The following is a 15,005-nucleotide window of genomic DNA, read 5'->3' as shown; positions in this document are numbered from 1 at the left end:
TCTTCTCTCTGACCCTTTACAAAAAATGTTTGCTGATCCCAGATACAGTGTCTCGGCCCAAGCCGCAAGGTGAGGAGTGCAGGGTGAAGGACGCATAAAGAAACAGAAAGGGCAAGGACCTTGACTGTAGAAAGAAGGGGGCTTGAATCCTAGTTAGACCTCAACTAACTGCAGTCCAAGTTCCTTGAGCCTCCGTTTTCTCATATGTAAAATACAGATAATACCATCTAACTGATGGACTATTGAGTAAAATGGAATTATCTTTGTAAAGCCCAGGCTTAAGGATATCTTGGGGTGAATCATATGAAAACTGCTAATACTCGACCCAGTTGTGATCTGCAAAAGCAGCAGTTGTGGGTAGCTCAACCTAATACTGCGTACTTGGTAAACGCTAGTTTGCTGTAGGCAGCACAGAGTGACATTGTATCGTGTTGGCTTGAGGCTGTTCCCCCTCAAACAAGCCCTTCCGTATTCTCTCTGCTGGTCAGTGTCACCACCATCTGACTAATTCCCGCCGCCCCAAACCAGAGATGTGTCCTTAACGCCTACATCTTAGACTCTCCTGGATGAGTTTCTCCCTTCCTCATCCCTGCTCCACAACCACTGCCCATTTTAGGTCTCGTTATTTTTTTTTTGCTTGGACCATTGCAGTAGCCATTAACTGGTATTTCTATGTCCACGAGTCCCCTCCCCACCCATACCCAGCTCTCAAGCTGCTACCAAAATGACTGTGCAATTTTGCGGGTGCGTTCACTTTCCTCTGTTGAGTAAAACAGTTCAGTGGCTTTTTGGTTTTTTGTTTTTTTTTTAATGAAGGTGCTGGGGATTAAACCCAGGACCTCATGCATGCTAGGCATGCGCTCTGCCACTGAGATATAATCCACCCCCACTCCATGGCCATGGTTTTAAAAAGAGAAACTGTTTCTTTTTTTAAAACAAAATCTTAGAGTTATTCTGGGAGAAGCCAGATCTAGAGTTATGATTGCAAGGTTGGCCTTATGTCCCGGCTGACTAAATAAATCATTGCCACTGGGCTGAAGGAACCATGCTCTCTCAAGCCTTTAAGTTACCCTTCTGCCACTCCAAGTGAGGTTGGAGGACCCATGTGAGTCAGGAGCTGTTTGCTTCTCATTCTCAAGGAGGTTAATACAGAAATGGAGCCAACAGTTGGGGAGCCTTCATAGCAATGTGGCATGGCCACGGCATCCAAGCCCAGGATCATTCGGCTTGTCTTTGGCTCTATTCGATTTTTCTAGCAAATCATTTTTATTGTATTTTGCAGAAGTACCAATTTATGGTGGCTTAGAAATTTGAAAAAGAAAGCCGGCCTTTCACCTCATGTACTAGGGAAATACTGGCTAAAAGAGTCCTCTTTTTCTCCCACCAGGCAAGTCTCTATTCTTCCTTCAGGATTCTACTCAGTCCCTCTGGCCAGAGGCCCTGGCAGCTTGCTGGCCCCTGCCCCCCTGTACCCATGTTGGCCTCTAGGACGGTAAGGCTGCTCTGAGGCCGGGAGAGTGCATCCCACAGACGAGGCCTCTTGGTAGCAGACGCAGCGCCTGTCTCTGTGTCTCCCCCAAGGAAGCCGACTCGTAATGTTTGTTAAACCAAATTCAGTCACGTTGAATTTGCTTTGCTCACTGTCCATAAGGCAAGAGCTTGAATCCTGACGTCTATTTTTTTTTTTTCTTGCTTTATGACTTTGGGCAACTTACTTAATCTCTCTGCCACACTTCCCTGTAAAATGGGAATGATCGTTGCACAGTAGAGTTACTGTAAGGATGGCATAAACTAGGACAGTAAAGCATAGCTGATGCTCAATAAATACTGACTTTCATTCAATTCCTTTTCCTTTGAACTTCTTGTCCATTAGAGCTACTGAGGGGAGTTTTTTTAAGTTGCGGTAAAATACACATAACACAGAATTTGCTCTCTTAACCATTTTTAAGTGTACAGTTTAGTAGTGGTAAGTGCATTCACATTGTGCAGCCAATCTCCAGCACTCTTTTCATCTTGCAAAACTGAAACTCTACTCATTAAACAAAAACTCCCCATTGCCCCCTTGCCCCAGCCCCCAAAGCAACCATTGTACTTTCTGTCCTAACGGATTTGACTGCTCCAGGTACTTCATACAGATGGGATCATACAAAATTTGTCTTTTTGTGACTGGCTTCTTTCACTTTGTGTAATGTCCTCAAGGTCCATCCTTGATGTAGTACTAGTCAGAATTCCCTTCCTTTTTAAGGCAACAATATTGCATTGTACAAATAGACCACGTTTTGTTTATCTGTTCATCTGTCGAGGGACACTTGGGTTGTTTCCTTCTTTTGGCTGTTGTGGATAATGCTGCTATGAACGTGGTTGTACAATGATCTTTGAGACCCTGCTTTCAATTCTTTTGGATCTGTACCCAGAAGTAGAACAGTTGGGTCAGATGGTAATTCTATTTTTAATTTTTGAGAAATCCCCATGCTGTTTTCCACAGCAGCTGTACCATTTCACCAAGAGTAGTGCTAATGAGCTTTTATGTGGTCCTTTGCATTATTTTCAACCAAAAGTATGTCCTTGTAAGACAAAAGGCCAGTAAGGTTTGATTTATTTCCATCAGACCTGGGTAGATGTAAGTTTCCTTTGACCTTGTTGGTTCCAAGCTGTAACTAGGGCAGTCACTGGCGATAATTTTTTAAGTGTTTCTGGAAGCAATCTATCGTCAAATGTCAGAATGAGGTGAAGAATTACCTGAGAGAAACCCTTCCTTGTGTTGTAAATTTTCACTTCATAAACAAAGCAATGGATTGGAAAAGGAGAAACTGGTTTCTTCCATTGGATAGTGAGACAGGTTCTTTCGATCTCTGCGGTGACATTCACTGGAGGATTTACTCGATCTAGGTTAGAGAATGAGAGGTCAGTGATCAGGGCTGATAAACCCAATCCACTCACATTCCTTAGAAATTCAAGGCAATTCTAATACACATCTTCTCAAGTGTTTACATCAGGATTTGATCAACGAATCTGCAAGCCACAGAACTCCAGTGGCTCACATCTGACCCCCCTGTCTTGCAGTGCTGAAGGAGAGGGCTTTCCTGTAAACGTCAAGGAGTCCTACTTCAAATGGCATTGAATGGCTGAATGCCTTTTCCTTCAGTTTATTGCAAGACACACCTCACTGTCCATTTTTACTTCTCAGGTTGGACCAATCTGGGGGTACACCTGATCCAGGAGGGAAACTGCCCTGAAGCCCCCACTAAGCGCTGCCTCTGTGCTGCAGGTGTGTGACTGAGCTGATCACTTCCCCTTTCCGCACCTCAGTTTTCACTTCATTTTGTTTTGTGTATCTTGTTCTGGTTTGTTGGGAAGATTTTGTTGTCTTTACTTAAAACTCCATAGTTCTGTCCCCTGAGATCTCACTTGATTGTTTTATGGCCATTTGATGTGGATGGAAATTATTTCTAAGTGAGTATCCTTGTCCTAAGTTCTGTGACTTAGATCTCACCATTACTGACTCATGGGCACAAGCTAAGAATGGGACCCACTGGCTCCAGAGTCTACCATTCTCCAAGCCCCAGATTTTTCACTAAGAGAGTGTTTATTTCTTTTAGTAATCCGAGGAGTAGGTTTCAATAAAATGAATATCATACAAGAGAATAAAAACCTGTGGTCTGTACCAGGTCATGTCCATTTTCACATTAATGTCATTGTTTCCCAGGTCCTCAGCATTTATTACCGCCTATTTTTGTGAAAGTGACGTTTGTAAGTCATCTCAGAAAGGCACTATTGCAGACACCTGTATAACCTCTTTAGCAAATGATTCTTTAAACAAGCTTACACTCCATTTGATACATAATAGATGATAAAAAATAGAAATAGATACAGATGTTACATGCCAAACCATGTCCTTTACATAATATTCTGTGTATTTATTGGATACTTATGCCCAGCAAGGTTCTAAACACTTTGTAATTATTAACACGCTTAATTGTCACAAAGACCTTGTAGGGTATATTAATTTCTTCCCATATTTCAGAGAACAAGACTGAGGCACAGAGAAATGATCAGATTGTCTAAAGTCACTTAGCTAGTCCGTGGAGGAGCCAGGGTCCAAGTTCAGGCAGCCTGGCTCCACAACCCACGCTAGTAACCACACCACCATCGAAATCTTGCAGGTTAACAACCAGGGATGGTGTGTGAAAGGCTCCTGGTGGGTTTCATCACTACATGTATCTAGGATGAAGGAGGAGACCTTCAGTTTTGAGAACTGAGTAAATGAGACCTTAAATAATGCTTAGATCTGAGAATCACACGCTGAGAGACACATCCTAACTCAAGAACATACAGAGGAGACAGTCCGGGGCAGTGGAGGACCATCAGAGGAATGCATGGGAAGCCGGGGCTGGTAGCCTGGGGAAGACAGACCTTAGATTGGGAAACCGGGCTGCCTTTGGATAGTTGAGAGTCTTGTTGGAGGAGGAATGAGAATTGTCCAGGGGTGGTACCCAGCCATCACAGGACCCATGGGCAGAAATTTCACAGAGGCAGTCAGAGATAAAATAGGCTCGTTTCAGCAGGGAGTTCACTCTCCCTGGTGCGGTGATCCTCAGCTGGGGGAGATTTTATCCCTACAAGGGCCATTTGGAAATCTGGAGACTGTTGTCACAGCTCAGGGGTGAGGAAGGCAGGTGCTACTGGCATCTTGTAGGTAGAGGCCAGAGCTGCTGCTGAAAACCCCTTTGGGCACAGCCCCACCACACAGAGGCAGCCAGCCCCGTCTATCAGTAGTGCTGAGCTCGAGAAACCTCCACCCCGTGGTTTTTAAGCCGGGGCCAGATGATCACTTAGCATCAGACAAGGGGTCAAACTAGGTGATCTTTATAACCCCTTCCAGTGCTGAAATTCTGTGATTTGGTTATTGTGGCTTTGAGTCAAGCCTGTCTTACCAATGGCGTGCAGAGCGAAGAGCTGGTCGAGAGGCTTGATGACGGCTTCCTTGCTTGAGCCGTTCACATAGACTGCAAGCAAGCTGCGCCCTTTGCTATTGATAAAAGTCCTGGGAAACCAGCAGGCTGTATTTCTCTGCAGGGTGTCTTTGCTGTATTCTTGGCATTCTTCGGTCCAAGAGCCATACCTACATTGGAAGACTTGTAAGTTTTTATGGCTGGAGGAAACAACCCATTCACCAAAGTAAAAGCAGGTACTAACCTATAGTAGAGGAAATACTGCGTATCCTCAGGGGCGTCCTTGCCAACAAGCCAGGTGCAGTGAAGAGAAACTTGGTATGGCCTTAAGTGTGTGTAAGTATTAGCCTCTGTGCTTGTGATGCAAGTTAAATTCACAGCTGAGGTTCCAGGAGACCCTACATGGTCAGAAGTAAAAGGAACAAAACATTGCCACGGTAGCTTCTGAATCTTGCACTTCTTTTGAAACTAGTGATGGGGGGCATCTTGTTCATCAAAAAGGAATTGTCATCACACATTTATAGAAACCTGCGACTTGCCCAAGATCCAGTTACTAGGGGACAAAGCTAAAATGGCTTAGTCCTATTTCCGACGCCAAAAGCTTTGCAGGTGCTCTGCAGGGAGGGTTTTTGTGTGACAGAGATGGATGAAAGTTCACAGCCAGTGCAGTGAGTTGTCATGCGGACCTGGGATCCAGCAAGCTTGGTGTCTCATGTCAGTAACTAGCTGTGACACCTTGTTCCCTAGGGCTCTGGGCCCCAGTTTTCCTAGCTCCTACGTGGTCTAGACACCACATTCTAACGAATGAATTCAGAGATCTTTCTGACACTGCTCTCAGTCACAATTCGGGAAGCGTGGCCTTTTCCGGCAGTGCCATGACAGGAGGAGGGTTTGACAGTCAGCCCCAGGCCAGACTGGCCAAGGCAGTTGTTACCAGGTGCACTCACATGTCCCAGGACCTGGCGGCCTGCTCTCTTTCTTCTTCTTGTGTGTGTAAGTGTGTGTGTGTGTGTGTGTGTGTGTGTGTGTGTGTGTGTGTATTTCTCCAGGGTTTTCATCACAAGCATCACTAGATCTAAGTATCAGAAACCCATCCTTCCACAGGAGGACAGAATAAGAGACAGTGGGTGGTGCCTTCCTTCCCCCTGGCTCTGAGATTGCTCATCTTGTGTCTTCTGTGAACTGTCAGTGTAGTGTTCTTCAGTATGGTTTGAGAAGTCATAGAATTAAAACCAACTCCACACCCATAACAGGGACTACGACATCTGAGGCAGGACCTGCTTGTTAACTGCTGGATTCAGTAAAGTCCGAGACATCGCCCTGCCCACAAGGGACTTGCAGTCAAGGATGGGAGGGTAAACATCTATTTACTCGTGAAAGGGAGATAATGTAATGGGGTATTGCCAAATGAGTAGCCCATGGATGAGTGCCAAGGAGGAACAGCATCTTTCATTGCATAGAATGGGCTTCCCAGAGCAGGTCTGACTCCATCTGGGCTTTGAAGTATAGCATGGATTCAGAAAAGCAGGCGGAGGAGGTGGGCCCAGGAAGGCAAAGGCTGCAAGGCAGGACTGTGCTGGGGTGTTTAGGTTGTGGCTAGAAATCTACCTGTAAAGAGCAGAGGACTGATGTTGGTGGGGGTGGGGGGGGGTGGAAGGATGTCCTCGAACCCCAGTCTGAGGGCGCTGATTGGCCCAGATTTTGTTTCTGACCCTGTGGCTTTTGAACCAGAGGAGGGGAAGTATGCGATGTTTGACACTAGAAATGATAACGCCTTGCTAAGGACATTGATGAGGTAAAAGAATACTGAGCAGGAACTGGTGACTAAAGAAGAAGAACGAAGTGTCATTTTTTGGACTTTCCCATGTTTACAAAATCTGAAATATAAAACTGGGCTTTCAGAGGGCTGCCTTACCTGGTGGGGCTTTGAGTTCCGCAGAAACCCAGCTGCTTGGTGGGAGGGAGTGGTCGTTCCACGGGATGGTCTGCACGCTGGCTGAGAAGCCTTTGTGAAGGATGGTTGTGCGTTTGCTCTCAGTGTTCCTGGTTTCATACTAAAAGTAAAACCCACAGGTTATGATATGTCACGGGGAAATGGCCTCAGGAGAACTATTCTACTCCAAAGTGCATTTTCTTCCACCTTTTAAATGGCACATGAACAAAACACAATGAAATCATTTTGCTAGAAAAAAACTCAAGCCACTATTTCCAGGATATGTACTTACCCCTAAACTCATCAAGTTGTACACTTACAGCCTTTTACGTGCCAGTCATACCAAAATAAAGTGCTTTTAAAAAACGAATAAATACATTACCCAATTCTAGTATCTGTACATGTTTTAAAATATATAATAAAAATATAATAATTCTTCAAGGATACACAGACACATGCCTCTTACTAAAACAAACAAAATATTGCAATTAAGGCTCCAGTTCCCTTTGACCCCATCTCTATTCCAGTCTCTTCCCCAGAGTTAACAAAAGTTAACTTTTTTGTTTGGTGTTTTTTATTTTGTTTTGTTTTTCTTTGTGTTTTGTTAGGCAGAAAATTCTCTAGAATTTCATACTGACTGAAAAATATTTAGTACTAACTGCTTCTCCTTTTAATTTTGTTGCATATCTGCTAACACCTAATGCTGTAACAAACAGATCCCTGCAGTGTACTTGGGGCTCAGAGAGGTTAAGTGACTGGTCCAAGATTGCAAAGGCAGGAAGAGACTGAGCTGGGATTCAAACTTGGCCTCTTCCATTAGGCACCCTGCCCCCTCCTGTTTTCAGCTATTCTCTTTTGTTCTTTTGTCTGTTTCGGAGGAACTATAAAACCAATATCTAATCCACTGTACCTCAGAAATTACTAAACTTTATTTTTAAATGGGAGAATTGTCCCAAAGTTATAACGCTGTGTGTCACCATTTAATGCCGGCATGGTGCTGGTTCTCAGCCACTTCAGCAGAGACACTGCTCTGCTGGGAATATGACAAAAAGCCCTTTAGTGGTTTCCGTTTTTTTTTTTTAACTTAAAATTTCTTTTGATAAGGAAAATGCCATCAAAATTAAAATTTACGCTAAGGATTGCCATCGGAATAAACACTTACGTCTTCTTCTTGTGGAGCGTTTATTTTCACGTGATATCCTAGCTTGACATTTCTTTCCTCTTGATCAGGATTTGGTTCCCAACGTAAAAGAACCTGAGCTAAATCCGTGGTTTTAATGGTGAAATTGACAGGTGGGAGAAGTAAGACTGTTGATCGAAAGTAAAAAGAAGCCACACAACGTTTAATTATACATAGACAGCACTTAAAATTTTTAAAATATTTTATTGTGTGCTATAGTATTTTTTAGGCTATTAGAATGTATAATACTGAAATAATGTTGGAAAACATTTCTCTAGAACTGCTTTTAACTCATTATCTTTTTACTTTGCCGGGGTATTTACCAGTAAGAGCTACAGGGGTTTTATTGAAATATGAATATTTTGCTATATCATTATTCAGTATAACCATCACTTTTAAACTAAGGGTCGTTATCCATTTATGGGCCATGATAATGTATTAATTTGTGACTAGCAATTTTTTTCAATGACATGGAAGAAAATGGAACAGAAAATACGAGGTGTATCAAATACAAGAAGCAGTGCTATTTCACAAAACTCTTGTTTCCATTATATCAATGTACTTACATATTTGTATGTGTACATTGGTACATGATGTAAAATGGATTTGTTTCTTATCATGATTCAAGGTCAAAAAACTTGTGAGCAAAATTACTCAAATAGGCATTTATAGAAAGAAGAGTTTTTTCCTCTTAATGAACCACTCTCTAACATCACCTTCAAAACGAAAGCTTTCATTTAAATTACAAAATCAATGCCTATTCTTTTTAGAAATCTTGGAAAGCACAAAAAAAAAAAAAAAGAAAGAAAAGAAAAAAAATTCACCCACAGTTCTACCACTCAGAATGGCATTAACTTGTGATATATTTGTTATCTTTTTTCTTGGGCATATGTTTATACAACTTTTAATTTTTTTTTCTAAAATGAGGACAATACTATACAATTATGAAGCCTCCTTTGATTAATTTGTTCCACGATCGGGATGTTTCCACTGACCTTTAATATTTAATAGCCTCCCACGACTCCGCCCCACACTCGTCACATACAGACTTCCAGGGCTCTGTCTGTACTGCGCTGTCCACCATGGTAGCCACCGGCCCCTTGTGGCTATTTACATTTGAACTAATGTGAGTAAAATCGAATGTGCATTGTCTTGGCTTCATGAGCCCCATGTCAAGAGCTCAGTACTCCCTTATCCTTGGACAGTACAGATAAAGAGCATCGTCATTATCACAGAAAGTTCTCTTAGGCATCATTGATTGGGGAACCATGTGCCAGTTCTTTTTTTCCTTAAATTCTATCATCCCATCAAGCCCATTGATCAACAAGTTTCTGAACCAAACAAAGTAAAAGCTTGTTATTCTTTGGTTGTGATGATTTGGAAGACATTCCAAATGCTGCCACCAGCTCCAGCCTTATCCTTAGGACCTGTATATGCACACTTGGAATAGGATTTCCCACTGCAGCATAAAATTTGCATTTCAGCCAACTTTGCTTTCTTTAAATATGCTATGTTTAAGCTTGTAATCTGATAAGAATCAACAGTCTTTCCCTCTTAAAAAAATCATATATAATTTCTTAATTGAGGTATTAGCCAGGAGAAAATAATGCTATCCTTTTTGTAATGTACTTACTTAAAGAAATATTATTGAATTTAATAGATGGTGCTTACATTTTTTATCAGGAAGTAAGTCTGCTTGCAGTGTCACTGTGGCCCCCAAAAGAATCAATAATGCAGGTGCCATGATGATCACATCCTACAGAAAACAGAAAGATGGAAATGCACGTGGCCACTGGTTGTCATTTTTAAGAAAAACCGACAGCTACTTTATAAAGTAAAATGTAGTCGTTTGGCCATTTAACAAAGACTGTGAACCTTTCAGTGACGTGCTATAAATACAAATATGAATAAACCTTGGACTTTGTCTTGCCAGTGCAGATCCAGAATCCGAGGGGCAGGATGAAATGTAAATCAATCACTGTCATTGCAGTCTAAAAGCTGCTCCAATAAAGATGTGTATTGGGTCCAACAGGAGCAAAAAGGCTTCTGAACTGAGTCCTAAAGGACGAACTAGAGTTCTTGGCACACACACAAGGGAGGTAGGCATTCTTGGTGGCATACACAGACGTGCAAAGCCAGAAGAGAGGAGAGAAAGCAGGAGAGGGTTGGTCTTCAGTGGGAGACCAGAGCAGATCTTTGAGCAGTAAGAGTTCTAGACACAGTTAATCAGACTGAAAATAAATCCCAGTATCATTTCCACTAATGAGTATTTAAGTATGAGCCAACCTGACAAGAAACTTAAATCTGAAACAATTTTAAAGTGGCAAAGGGAAACTTTGTATCACAAACCTAGAATAAGTTTGTGGTACTTGGAGCTTTGGAGAGGCTGAATTTTTTGATGAACCCCAAAAGGAACCAGCCATAAAAGGAACTGAAAACATAGTTACAGGCCTAGGAGAAACTGCAAACAATATTTCTATCTACTTGAAATAAGCAGGCAGTGAAAACGAATGCAGAGTAGCAATGTCATAATAACTCAAGTGCGGCAGTCTGGAAAAGTGGCCGGGTCACTTCAGCATCTTTTTTTAACATGTCAGAGAAGAGAGCTGAGGATCTCTTGTTGGGAATTGTAGATTAGAGATCTTGAGTGTTCCATCTGAAAATTTCAAGTCACTTCTCATGTGAACTTGAAAGAGAACAAACAATACAAACGGCTTCTACCTGCTGTGTGCTGCCGTTGCTCTTACAGAGCAGGTCTTCCCGTTACCTCTCAGGCACTCCCCTCCTCCGCCCGCCATGATTTGGTGTGTAGTTATCATCCAATTTACAGTGGTGGAAAGGAGTCTAAAAGGTGAAATCATTTGCCAAGGTTCATGTGGCTGGTAAATAAAGGAACTTAGCTCCAATCACAGATCTTCCAATTTTTTTTGTTTTGTTTTGTTTTGTTTGGAGGGGGAGATAATGAGGTTTTTATTTGTGTACTTACTTTAATGGAGGCTCTGGGGACTGAACCCAGGACCTTGTGCATGCTAAGCACGTGCTCTACCACTGAGCTATACCCTCCCCCCCAGATCTTCCAATTTTAAAACCTGTGTTTTATACTAATTTAAATGATTTGATTTTCAGTTTAAAAATGTATTTAAGTGGTTTTGTATTTTCCAAACGAAAATTCTGGTAGAACCACAGAGGATAGACATTGGCTAAATGGATACGTTCAGGAAGTACCAAAAACACGCTTCCTTCACTTACACTACTTAACTTACTAGAACTTAACTTACAATGATCACTGCTTAACTTACTACTGAAATTAGTAAAATGTCACAACGTAGAAGACAGAAACAGCATATAAATCATTTAATTCCTTTTTCAAATAAACTTAATTATCACTAATCAGAATTATGCCACTTTTGATAAAAATAATTGTTTCTTTCTCTCTGATGCCTTCACACGATATAGAAAAAGAATTTTTAAAATGATGATGACAATAAAAGCGGACATTCAGTTTTTTGTTAAAGTTCCAGTACATGAGAATGTTAAGGAATTCAAGCCTGAGACGCAGAGATTAAAAAAATCCTTAACAAACAACAACAAAGGACCTTTCTCTTCAGGTTAAGAAGGTGATGGCTTTGAAATGTCAGCATTTCCAGAAATAATATCTCCTATGTTCTAACTTTACAGTAATTGTCATTAATGGGAAATCTAGGTCAGAAAAAAATTCAAAATTGATACTCCTGAGTGACTTTTACTGAGTGGCAAAGTAACTAGTGTGTTAATAATCATACTTTTAAGAATAAAAAATGTCTGTTTATCCTTTGCCATTAAATTGTGGAAGTAATAAACTATAAAATGTCTCAGTGGGGAGATAATTGAATATTCATGTAACCAAGGACTCTTCCCTGGAATTTGTTATGTATTCTGACTTTATAGCTGCGGAAAATAGAATGATTTTTCAAATTTAATCATGCAACATTTTTTGATGATTTTTTTTTTTTTTGCTATAAAGCAGCCACACTTTTTTTCACCTTTTATTGTGATATTTTCTGTTCAAAGGGATGATAATTTTGAAAGAAAAATAGCTGTCCTGTAGACAACACAACATGCTCAAGTGCGAGTCTAAATATTACCAAGAAAGACATTTTTTTGTGAGCCAGATAAGTTCCCTTCAAGGCTGGGTATTGCTGGAGCTTTGGCAATTGACCCCATATTTTCTATAATTCTGTTTGCTCTGCTGGTTCCCAGAAAGCACCTCCAGCCTTTGCACATGTCCCCTTAAAACTTCTAGTCCCAGACCTGGCAGTCTCCCCTACTGGAAAAACAGCTTGAATCTCTTTGGGCCATCTGTTTAATCCAAAGATAGACTATTACATAGATGTCAACCAGGTAATATTTCATTGTATCGTAGGCTATGTAACTACCTTAAAAAAATATATATCGAAATGGCATGTTCAACTCATTCTTCTCATGGCTACCAATTCAAATCCAGCAGAAAACCATTAAATGGTTAAAATAAGACTCAAATTGAGCAAATGAAGCCAATAAGAATTGTCTACCTACAATTGTCAAAAATGTACGCTCAGCTCTGAGACCCTGGGCGCTCGACCAGTTCTTGTGACATTTCACAGAGTCGATCTAAAATTCCTCGAGTGCTCTCTGAGAATCTGGCTGCTGGGAGGTGTTACATTCTTTGAAACTTGGGAGAAGACAGGAGCCCAGTCTCTTGCACTAAAGATGTTTCTAGAAAGTTAGGTGAAGTTCTGTCAATCAATGATGAATTTCCCCAGGGTTCCGGGGAATTGGTCAAATTCTGCTGAAGTTCAGCCTTTATAAATATTTTCCCCACTTTTTTTCTTTTCAACTTATTTTGCTGTCTGGGGCATTTGTTTTATAACCAAAGTTGTATTTGCCTTTTTTAAAGAGACTTTTTGAGTCATCTGTGGTGACAACTAATTCCAGACTTAACCTCAGTGCACAGAAATGAAAAAGCTACTGAGAGGATTCATGCTCTGTTAAACCCTTAAAAAGTAAAGAGTTTACTTTTTGCTTCCTCTTTTTTTTCCCTATACAGTGTAATCAGCAGTAAAACCTCTACCTCTTGGGGGATGAAGAATAAATAAATAAACCAAGGTGTAAAATGCAAATGACATGTTTAGCTAGGTACATTATCCCCAAGTGAAAAACTCTGCACACTCCCCAAAATATAAATGAGTAAGAAGGACCATATATAAGACATGTGATTTTTTTTCTACTTCTGATTAGTTTTCTGAAATAGTCCTAAAATATAACTCCGGAATTCAAACGGTTACTGCAGATATAAATACTCTTAACCAAGGTCAAAATAGTGCTGCCACCCTGAGTATTTGGAAAATGCTGGAGGGAGTTTGCTGCAAATCTCCCAGTGGTTAAGTGTCTTCCACCAAATTGCACGTAGTGCAATATGTCATCCCACGTCCACGCTCCCCTGTTCCTGGGCATACCTGTCTCCTGTGATCCTCTTGCTTCCAACGGCTGTATTCAATAGGGAGTCAGGACCACGTCCATCATGTCCTGGCCTGTGGCTATGGCACCTAGCACAGTGTCAGGCACTGGGCAGCTGCCACATATGCCTGACCCTGTACAGAATAAAGGCAAGTTAATACACAACCCTTAACAAGTCAAGCCAGGTAGGGTAAAACCTAGCAGAAGGACATGTTAGATCAGAGCACAGCAGGCTGGAAACATGTAACAAGCCTGGTCTGTCGGAGGGGAGGTATGATACTTTTGGTACCTTGCCTAAAAATTTCCCCAAGCAGCATTTCAATAATGAAAGCAAATGAGGTGATTTGATTTCCAAAACTTTATGTTTGAAATGCAAACTTTTAACAATAGCTATATACATTAACATATTTTTCAATAACTGTGAAAGAGGGCATACTCTTTCACAAGAAATAGAAATTGTATCAGGTAGTGGAATTTTCAGCATGATAATTCATTAAATTGAGTATATCAAATACATTAATCAGTATGGCTATAAAAGCAGTCAGTTGTTTGTGTTAATTAATTTTAGGCTCATGGAATATTAAGAGAGTCTGATTTTTCTTTTTTTTTTTTCCTTCCCTCTTTCTTTCTCTTTTTTTTTTCCATTCCATCCATTTCTTCTGTATATGTAAAAATATGTTTACATTGCTCTGCTTGAATAATTGGATTAGGGAACACAAAAGTGACATGATTCAGATTTTTGTACATTTTACATAAAACTAAACAATTCTGAAAATACCAGAACCCCCAGAAGAAACAAAAAGCAGAATGCCTTCAGTTAGATGCCATGCAGTCATCTTGTTTTTGTTGTTGTTATTTCTTAATTTGTAATTTTCCTAGTTAACTCTGGAACTTCTTCATCAAGGTATTTTGTTACATCCTATTCCCTATTTTCTAAATTCACAGAAATCCTCAGCAATCTTGGCAGGATATATGTTCTCATTTAATTGCTAGAATTTCTGCAGCAGTGGGAGGAAAGGAGTCTCTTATATCAGCATCAACCAAAACTGCAGGTCTTCTTTTAATGTGGCCCCCCGGTGACACGGATGTGCACACCTCAGTTACGGAGCCAGCACACAAGAGTAGAATGCTGTCCCCAAAATCCATATGACCTGCTTGATCCGTCTTTACTGCACCATTATTAGTTCTGCCCCCACTAATGATAGAGTTATAAGGGGTTTTGTTTCCCCTTTTTCTTTATTTTAAAGTTTGCCATATATTTAGAAATCATTCTCTCTCACTTTTCCTCTCCTGCCCCTCCGACCCCATGTAATGAAATTGTTAGAGGTGGAACACAGAGTATCGTTATAGAGAAAGAGGCATTTGCTCACTTTGCGATGAAATCAGCCTGGGATCCCCACTTACTGAGAAGTGCAAGGGCCACGCCATCAGCAGCAGCCGCAGGGCATGAAAATGAACCTTATCT

At 41.0% G+C, this 15,005-nt stretch overlaps 1 protein-coding gene across 2 annotated transcripts in view; it reads right to left on the bottom strand.

The window, feature by feature from the left end:
* The window catches only part of IL5RA (interleukin 5 receptor subunit alpha), a 35,327-nt gene extending 20,322 nt beyond the window's left edge, over nt 1-15,005 (bottom strand). The window contains exons 1-8 of one of the 2 annotated variants that reach the window (XM_074344435.1): nt 14,911-15,005; nt 13,540-13,674; nt 9,737-9,821; nt 8,048-8,193; nt 6,868-7,006; nt 5,197-5,350; nt 4,935-5,122; nt 2,740-2,885 (exon numbers count right to left, since the gene is read on the bottom strand). In XM_074344435.1, coding sequence (XP_074200536.1) covers nt 2,740-2,885; nt 4,935-5,122; nt 5,197-5,350; nt 6,868-7,006; nt 8,048-8,193; nt 9,737-9,809 — 846 coding nt within the window. In that variant the 5' untranslated portion in view covers nt 9,810-9,821; nt 13,540-13,674; nt 14,911-15,005. The remainder of the gene's footprint in view (nt 1-2,739; nt 2,886-4,934; nt 5,123-5,196; nt 5,351-6,867; nt 7,007-8,047; nt 8,194-9,736; nt 9,822-13,539; nt 13,675-14,910) is intronic. The other variant, XM_074344436.1, reaches the window with a different exon arrangement.

This window comes from Camelus bactrianus, chromosome 17 (assembly GCF_048773025.1).
Source record: "Camelus bactrianus isolate YW-2024 breed Bactrian camel chromosome 17, ASM4877302v1, whole genome shotgun sequence".
NCBI lineage: Eukaryota > Metazoa > Chordata > Mammalia > Artiodactyla > Camelidae > Camelus > Camelus bactrianus.
This window is presented reverse-complemented; position numbering and strand designations above follow the sequence as displayed.